The sequence below is a fragment of the Aspergillus ambiguus genome (genome assembly GCF_047715705.1).
Source record: "Aspergillus ambiguus strain CBS 117.58 unplaced genomic scaffold BDV59scaffold_16, whole genome shotgun sequence".
Classification (NCBI taxonomy): domain Eukaryota; kingdom Fungi; phylum Ascomycota; class Eurotiomycetes; order Eurotiales; family Aspergillaceae; genus Aspergillus; species Aspergillus ambiguus.
In genome coordinates, this window is record NW_027395529.1 from 296,127 (window position 1) to 305,289 (window position 9,163).

The 9,163-nt window shown below is 53.3% G+C and overlaps 3 protein-coding genes across 3 annotated transcripts; 2 read left to right on the top strand and 1 right to left on the bottom strand.

Moving 5' to 3' along the window:
* The first annotated feature begins 344 nt into the window (after window positions 1-344).
* Window positions 345-1,596, top strand: BDV59DRAFT_32401 (homocysteine S-methyltransferase family protein). Its single transcript, XM_073696199.1, has 2 exons — window positions 345-1,282; window positions 1,331-1,596. Exons 1-2 carry the CDS (start codon window positions 389-391, stop codon window positions 1,469-1,471), a joined length of 1,035 nt encoding a protein of 344 aa, XP_073547877.1. The 5' UTR covers window positions 345-388; the 3' UTR covers window positions 1,472-1,596.
* BDV59DRAFT_32398 (putative amino acid permease) lies at window positions 1,524-3,563 on the bottom strand. The gene is made up of 3 exons (XM_073696198.1): window positions 2,146-3,563; window positions 1,750-2,090; window positions 1,524-1,692 (listed from the first exon to the last, which is right to left on the bottom strand). Exons 1-3 carry the CDS (start codon window positions 3,359-3,361, stop codon window positions 1,576-1,578), a joined length of 1,674 nt encoding a protein of 557 aa, XP_073547878.1. The 5' UTR covers window positions 3,362-3,563; the 3' UTR covers window positions 1,524-1,575.
* Window positions 3,564-4,634: 1,071 nt separating this feature from the next.
* Window positions 4,635-9,073, top strand: BDV59DRAFT_193308 (putative lipase; the record flags this gene model as incomplete). Its single annotated transcript, XM_073692202.1, has 5 exons — window positions 4,635-4,779; window positions 4,868-5,609; window positions 5,668-6,171; window positions 6,771-6,839; window positions 6,889-9,073. The coding sequence occupies 5 exons, from the start codon at window positions 4,635-4,637 to the stop codon at window positions 9,071-9,073; spliced, it is 3,645 nt and encodes a 1,214-aa protein (XP_073547879.1).
* Window positions 9,074-9,163: the final 90 nt, after the last annotated feature.

Genomic DNA, 9,163 nt, shown 5'->3' on the forward strand with positions numbered 1-9,163 from the left:
CACTTTGATAGGCGTACTCGGTTGCGACCAGGTACGGAACCTGACGAGAAAGAGCCATCCAAAAAGTTTTCTGTATCTGTCTGTCTCTGATGTCAGCTGGGGTTATCAAGCGCTTAGACTTTTAGATATGTTGTTCTTTCTGGCAAATGGTTCTGTCAAAGGTTACTCCGCGGGGAATAACCCTACGAACCTACGCCGTAGTACCTAGATTCATGTTTTTCATAGCGAGGAAAATTAGTAAACGGAATCTCTAGGATTGGCCCGATTGGCTGCTAGATCGAGCAGGCGGTGGAAGCCATACCAGGTCAATCGCGGCTTGCCCACCAGGTCCACTTCTACATACCCATCAATTTGTGTTCACTCACGCATTTCCTTCAAAACAATCACAATGGCCTCTGTGCAGATTCTAGACGGTGGACTAGGAACGTCCCTCCAGGACCAATACGGGGTGGAGTTTGATAGCTCTACTCCCCTCTGGGCGTCCCACCTTCTGGTCTCCGATCCAGCTACCCTGCAATCTTGCCAACATGACTTTGGCGTCGCTGGCGTGGACGTGCTTCTTACCGCCACTTATCAGGTGTCGATTGAAGGGTTTGCTCGGACAAAAACCGCAGAATATCCAGGAGGGATTCCTAAGACCGCCATCGCATCCTACCTCCAAAGGGCAGTGACCATCGCGGAGCAAGCCAAGGCCTGCGACGGAACTAAGATAGCATTAAGCCTGGGTCCCTATGGAGCTTGCATGATCCCCGGACAGGAGTATAGCGGCAAATATGATACAGATCACGATAGCGAAGATGCACTGTTCCGCTGGCATCTGGAGCGCCTGCAGCTTTTTCTCCAAGCGGAAGGCGGCCTAGTCGAGCGGGTGCAGTATGTCGCCTTTGAAACCCTTCCGAGACTTGACGAGGTCCGTGCTGTGAGAAGGGCCATTCGTGCCGCTGGTATTGCAGTTCCTTTTTGGATTTCATGTGTCTTTCCTCGCGAAGACGATGCGCTGCCCGATGGAAATTCCATTGAACAAGTAGTCGACGCTGCCTTTGGGCCGATGGACAATGGAGGCATCCCATGGGGAATTGGCGCCAATTGCACAAAAATTCATAAATTACCCAGCTTGGTCGGTAAGTTCGGTGACTGTATCGCCAAGCGCATTACGGCGGGCTTGTCCTCGGACGCTCCCAGCCTGGTCTTGTACCCAGATGGTACAAATGGGGAGGTCTACAACACGACGACGCAAAAATGGGAGAAGGCGGATGGACAGGGGAATGCTGAAAAGGACACGGTAATCAACAAATCTCCCGCTTTTTCTTGCAGGATGCTGACAATACAGCGTTCATGGGAAACCCAACTCGCGCAGGTCGTCAACGATGCCCAGGGACAAGGCATATTCAGTTCCTTCCTGGTCGGAGGGTGCTGCAAGGCGTCTCATCGTGATATAAAGAACCTTCGACAGCAGTTCGTGACGAAGTGAGCTAAATCGGTGCGGCGGTTAGGCGATATCCTCAATCTCTTATCAAACTTATATCCGAAATGGGTATCACCAACTAGTTACATCTATATACAAATGCCAGCATCTCAGGCAAGCCAGTCAATTATTCTTCTCCACCACGGTCCCCCTCTGATTGTCTTTACGACAACCTCTCCTTCCTGGAGACGGCCAGACCACAAGTCGATATTGGACGCTTTGACAAACTGCGCCAGACATTAGCAAGGTCCAGGAATGCAAAAGGTTCCCCGCTTAATACTCACTTTTGTCCGCTTGATGATTTTCCATCCAATGATGGGGACAATGAAGATGGGGATGCCGATATATGACGCTACAAAGTCGGACGTGTTCCAGTTTCCTTTCAAGAAAACAGGGAACCCTGCAATCAGTGTGATAATAGTGGAACCGATGAAGCCCACCCAAGCTGTATATGGCTGAAATGGTCCCTTCCAGGGAAGCGTCTCCCGAGCAATTCCCTGCGCCTTGAGTGCGGCGTAGAAACGAATATAACAGAAGGACAGCGTTGCCCACGCGATAAGTCCAGCCACAGTACTGAGATTCAAGAGCCAATCGAAGGCCTGCGCTGCTCCACCGGAACCAAGGCCTGATTGATTTTTGTAAGGTACGTTACTCACAATGTCCGAAGAATAGAAACTTACTGAGATACGCAAGCGGACCAAAAAGCCATGAAGTGATGACCGCCACATACGGCACACCCTTCTTCGTAACGCGCCCGAACACTTGGGGTAACTGACGATCTGTCGTCATGGCGAGAATCATGCGTGACCCAACCCAACAGTAGGAGTTACCCGCGGACCAAGCCGAAATCAGGATACAAGCATTCACGATAGATGGGAGAGCGTTGATGCCGGCTTCCCGGATGGCAATGACGAATGGCGAGCTGTTCGCATTTCCGGAGCCAGAGACAAGATTCTTGTTTCTCGGGTCGACAATCAAGCCGATGAGGAACGCGCCGAGAATGTAGAAGAAGGCAATGCGGTAGGTCACACGGCGGGCAGCCTTGGGGATGGCATTGTGCGGATCCATTGACTCGGCCGCCGTGATGACGACCGTCTCGACTCCAATGAAACTAAATGAGGCATTCACGAAGGCAGACAGGAACCCTAGGAAGTGACCGGTGGGACCAGTGATGCCGTTATAGTTCGTCCAGGGTCCCGGGTTGTGCCAATAGCGGAATCCAATGGCCTCGTGGTTCGGACCACCCCCGGCGGTGATGACGATGGACACGAATACCAAGCCGACGAAGCAGAGAACCTTGATTGAACCTGCGATCACTTCTGTCTCGCCATAGAAGCGAACGCTCATCAAATTGATGGCCAGGATCAGCACTAGACCCACCGATATGACTACAGCAGGCGTTATATCAGTCCAGTAGGAAACGATTACTGCCGCGGCAGACACCTCTGATGCGATAGCGATGGTATAGCAGTAACCATATGAGATAGCCAGGGAGAAGCCGAAAGCCGGGTCAATGAAACGGGTGGCCCAATGCGGGAAAGATCCTGCAGTCGGCAACAGGGTCGCCAGCTCGCCGATACTCTGCATCACACACCACAAGACCAAACCGACGACTCCGTATGCTAGCAGCAGGCCGGCCGGACCGGCTTTAGCGTATGCGGCACCAGTTCCAACAAACAGACCGGTTCCAATACCACCGCAGAAGCCGATCATTCTCACCTGATAGTTTCGCAGTCGTCGCTGAGTTGCTCCACGCCCGCCGACATTAAGCTGCATCTCGCCTTTCAGTGACTGAGCATCCTCGCCTGTCCAGTCGGGAGCTGCCGTATGCTGCTGGATCGCATCGGCGTCCAGCGCGTACGCAGGTTTCTCCTGCGCCGGAGATGTGGCACCCATGATGTGTATGGAGGCTGGGGAGTGTCCGACAGCCGACAGAGTCCCTGTAGAAAGACTGCTTTTATGTAAGGAGTTTCAACAGTTTCCGCCGAAGTGACTGTTCCATGTCAGTCACGCGTGGCGTGGATTGAATTTTTTTTTCCCTCTCATTTCCATTTTTTCCGTATTTGGCCTTCTGGGATCGCGACATCGGGCCCAGCCTTCGCACCATGCTTGTTCGGCCCTAAGCATTCTCCTTCCGCCCCACCCGTACCACAGTCTCTCGGAGATGTCCCGATGATAAGCAGAAAAATATGCTTGTAGGTATCCATGATAAGATTTACGTCCTTCATTCCCCACGTGCGATATATTCCTCAGGCATGGCCAAACCAAATAATCTTTCCCTCTGTCGCTAATGAATGTCATGTTCAATGTCTCTCTGCCCTACAGCGGCGAACCGAGCAAAATCTGCGGGCGGTGGGTCACCCATGAGTCGGTGACGGTACCTATTCTTGGCTCCGAAGGCGAATCCGGTACGGCAAACTGAGAAACTCGCGGTAGTAACAGCACATTTCCGCTCGTGCTTACTCTGTATACGCCGTATGCAGCATCCTTTATTGGAAAAGGCGCTTTGGTGGTGTTTGGCGCTTAACGAGTGGTGCATAAAGTTTAGACCTTGTACGATGTACTTGAGTTGTGCTAGGAATAACTAATAGAATAACGCAGGTTCAGTCGTCGCAGGATATTCAGAAGTGGTATAGAAGAACGGCATTCTAACACTATAGGTCCAAGCTAGCTTCTGACTAAGGGAGATATTATATTGTTTGACTGGTTACTCCGTACACTCCAGACAAAAACTGCTATTCTCTACGTCTATCCCAGCGAAGGCGTATTATATAATTGCTGCTTTCAGAATAACGTATCATTAGGCGCGTCACTTTTTGACGACACCATTTACTCTTTTAGAGTAATATAATAACCCCGTAGATGCTATTGCTAAGACTATAAAAGTAGGGTTCGCCTCGCCTGAATAACAACTTTCCTGCCTAAGGCACTATAACGTACAAGGCAAGGCATCACGTGCCATCCCGATATCTCAACTTCGGAGCAATCATCACCAGCAACCACCTACAACCATCGCCTCCTTCGACTCACTCCACGCCTATCGTGACGCAACATAATGTTGGATTACAACTAACAAATGCATAGTATTCTAAGGACCTCCCATCATTTTCCGTAGCAATCCGACTCCTCCAATTCCAATTATCGTCCCCGACGCGCTTTCTCCCTTGTGATGCCTAGACCCCCAACCCAAGAGGCAACACCGATGTTACCTCTTCCTGGAAGCCCATCTTCCTCCTGGGGTCGGTTCCGCGAGCGACTCATTGCCCTGTTCCATGGGGCTGACCTTCGCGTGTGCGCTGCATTCTGGTTGTTCGGTAAGCCGACTGTCACCGACTAGCCATATACTCGGAAACTGCGTTGAAACTCCTCTGACTGTGCTCCCATGCATATGTGAACTTACAGGGTTAATAAATAATGTCCTCTACGTCATCATTCTTTCCGCTGCTCTAGACCTCGTTGGCCCGACAGTCCCAAAGGGGGTGGTCCTCCTGGCCGATGTCATTCCCTCGTTCGGAACGAAACTGGTCGCCCCGTATTTCATCCACGTGGTGCCATACTCAGCCCGCGTTGTAATTCTCGTCGTACTATCCGCTCTTGGAATGCTTCTTGTTGCGCTCAGCCCCGGTTACGCCGACGGTGGCACGATCTCGACGAAGATTTCCGGGATCATCTTGGCCAGTTTGTCCAGTGGGGCAGGAGAACTGTCCTTTTTGGGCTTGACACACTTCTATGGACCGTTCAGTTTGGCTGCTTGGGGAAGCGGTACTGGAGCCGCAGGATTGGTCGGTGCTGGCGCGTACGCGTTGGCAACGACTACCCTTGGTCTCAGCGTGAGGAACACCCTGTTGGCGTCGGCTTGCTTGCCGATGGTGATGGTGGTGAGCTTCTTCGCCATCCTGCCGCGATCTGTGGTCTATCTGTCCTCCTCCATGCCGGCGGAATACAGCGTCCTTAGGACGAGCGACGTGCTCACTGAGGCGCGGACTGACGAAGAAAGGGATGAAGGTACGGGTGAGCGAGATGGACTTCTCGCTTCCTCTCCGCAGGCGCATATAGACCAGAAAGTCGTGAAAGACGGTGGAAAGATCGGATGGAATCAAATCCGAGCCAATCTGCATAGAGCCAAGGGACTGTTCTTCCCTTTGTGAGTACTCTTGTTCTCTGGTGATTCTGCCATTAAATTATTGACAAGCTCCATTTAGCATGCTTCCGCTCTTGCTGGTGTATGTTGCCGAATACACGATCAACCAGGGAGTATCGCCAACCCTGCTTTTCCCCCTGGACCAGTCGCCGTTCGCTCGCTATCGCGCGTTCTACCCGGCGTACAATGCGATCTACCAAGTCGGCGTATTCATATCCCGTTCATCGACGCCGTTCTTCCGTATCCATGATCTGTACTTCCCATCATTCCTGCAAATCGTTAACCTGATACTGCTGACCCTGCACGCTCTATTTGACTTCATCCCCAGTGTATATATTATCTTCTTTGTCATCTTTTGGGAGGGCCTGTTGGGTGGATTGGTATATGTCAACACCTTTGCCGAGATTGGAGAGCGGGTTCCAAAAGAAGACCGTGAATTCTCCCTAGGAGCGACGACGGTGAGCGACTCAGCGGGCATCTGCATTGCTGGATTTGTTAGTATGGTTTTCGAAGTCTGGCTGTGTGATTGGCAAGCCGCCCATGGTCGGGATTACTGCCGGAGGACGTAGCTCAGTGTATGCGTACGAATCAAAGGGGAATTAGGGTTGAAATTCGGAACCATCACGGGGCCAGCACATGTGACTGACCCCCGAGTCATCCTGCAATATTCTTTTATTTCATAACCATTCACACTCTAAGACATCCTGTTCCGTCGTCATGTTGATGCTGAGCTGTCAGCATCGTGCCTTGAGCCCAATCACGGTCTTTCTCCCTCCCACTTGGTTCGGGTGGGGACTTTCACATGCTTCAGCCCCCTGCGCCATGGGGAACCATGGATAACTTCACATCTCCCATCCTGCTAGACTCTGGCCCTCTTATCATGACAACTCGTCATTCACACATCCTGCTTGTCCGATTCGCAAGGTTCATACTGTTTGGCATTTCAAGGAGAATCCTCCTGGGCGTCTCTTCGGTATAGAATCGACTATATTTGAAGTATGGCGCGGGTCTAAGTCACTATAGACTACAGTCATCCTTCGATTAGTCTTCGTTTTCTCTATCGGTTACACTTGCTCTTTATTTGGATGCCAGGGTTGCCAACATCGGTCGTAATAGACAGGTTCTGCACTTATCTGTCAAAATGATCGACCATGTTCTGGGAAGACCGTCCACAAAGTTCCGCAAGATCCAAGTCTGCGCAGTTCTTCTCTTCTGGTCGTCATACCTCTTCCGGTAAGACCTAGGATGCCTTTGAAATTACAGTTCTCTAACGCACATACAGCGGGAATAAGCATGGACCCCCGGTTATCCGGAATATCTCAGCCCGCATATCGGGTAAGCTCACAGTATGGCAAACGACAGTGGGCGTTTTCCTGTGGCTCTACGTCTGCCGGAACTTCGCAAAGATCATGGGATTGGAGTGTCCAGAGCCGATGGCAAACCTCTACTCACGGGCTTTCTTCCGAGCAACTTGGATCATGACGGCGCTGGACGCCGGCTTCTGGACCGCAATGAAAATCAAACCCAAGTGGCTTCGGGACATCTCCTCGCTAGTCTTCAGTATATACTACCTCTTCGCGGCGGAACAGGCTGACGAAAAGGTCCGCCGCGTGCGCGCCACACTCACCGTCGATCATCTCCGCGTCGCCTGGAACAAGGGCACAACGCCATATCTCTGGGCGCTTGGGAAGCTCGTCCGTCCAAGACTCACAAAATACGGACCGCGGGCAATTCGAATTCCTCGTCCGACACAGTCATCCTACACAGAGGCGACGCATGCATGGCTCTACTTCGACGGGCCCCTCAACGCTCTGCGCGACCAGACCTGCGTGGTCTTGGACATCCCAGGAGGCGGTTACGTCGCCATGAGTCCACGGGCTGCGGAAGATCGCTTGCTGGCATGGGCGGGGAAGACAAAGGTCCCCATCCTCAGTCTGGATTACAAGAAGGCACCGGAGTATCCCTACCCGTATGCACTGCATGAGTGCTACGACGTGTACCACATGCTCGTGGCGACACGCGGGCGCTGCATCGGCCTGAGCGGCAACACCCGTCCCCACGTCGTCCTGTCTGGTGACAGCGCCGGAGGAAACCTCGCCGTCGGCACGATGCTTATGCTACTCCAATCGGAGAGTCCGGACGGCACGCCGCGATGGCACGGCGAACACAGCCTCCCGCGTCCGGACGGGCTCGTCCTCGCGTATCCGTCCCTGAACATGAGGGTGGAAAGTTGGATGACGGATGAGCAGATGGCGCTGATCCAGGACAAGAGCGCGCGTCGTACGAACGAGAATGTCGTCCGGCGGAAAACGACCGATTACCAGCGTCTCACGCCCGGCGCCTCGCCGGTCGTCTCTTCGAATGATATTCGGCGGAGCTCGCCTGATAAAGACACCGACGACACCAGCGATGCCACCGTTGGGTCCCCCAAGGCCCTCGCAGAGAAACTCAAGCAGGACACCCTTGCGGCCCAGGCCGCCGCGGTGGCCGAGTACCATCACCCGAAACAGATCCGCACCCGGCTCGCCGTGTCATCGATGATCTCCTACGTGCACGACCGGATCCTCACGCCGGAAATGATGCGCGCCATGATCATCCTCTATATCGGGCCGCACCACCGGCCCGACTTCAGCACAGATTTCCTCCTATCCCCCGTCCTCGCACCGGAGGCGCTCCTCGCGCGATTCCCCAAGACCTACATCATCACCGGCGAACGCGACCCGCTGGTCGACGATACCGTCATCTTCGCAGGCCGTCTGCGCCAGGCGAAGCTACAGCGATTCCGCGAGCGCCAGGAGCTTGGTCTCGAGAAACCAAGGGGCGATTTCAACGAAAAGGATCACGTGGAGATATCGCTGTTACCTGGGGTGTCGCATGGGTTCATGCACATGGCAGGGTTCTTCCCAGACAGCTGGAAACATATCAATAGATGCGGAGGGTGGATCGTGGACTTGTTTGATGTGGCTTCGCGGACTACAAATCCCGCGATCGTCGGGGCGTCACTGCATGAAGATTTCACCCACGAAACGCGCAGCGATGATGACGGGCGACGCTCACGGAACCACGTACGTCGTTTGACTAGTGGGTCGTCGGGCGACGAGGATAGGCCGCTGGAGATGAGCATCGGCAGGATGACGCCTCTGACGAACGGGGCGTCTCCTCCAAAGAGTAGTTCGGCCCTAGGTGAGGTCTCGCTGCATTCATCGGACACTGAGAGTTTCAGAGGGAGAAGGGTGTCGACTGGTCGACCTCATACCGGTGGCCTGGGCAGAAAGCGGCGGCTTGCGCCGAGTATGAAACTGACGATGCCGTCAGATAAGGATCTGTCTACGGAAGAGGGCTTGCCACGCCGCCGCAGAGATCCTAGTCTGGGCAGTCTCCCGAGCGAGGAGGACCTCTTGGATCGTAGAATGAATGGGCTGGCTGGAGGACTGATGGGGATCGGAGAGGGTGCACAGACACCATGAGTTACGAGTTTCCTCTGGGATATGAACGTGATATGTGAATTTCAAGCTGAACGATCTAAAGAATAGAATGTACTATGAATACAAACATAC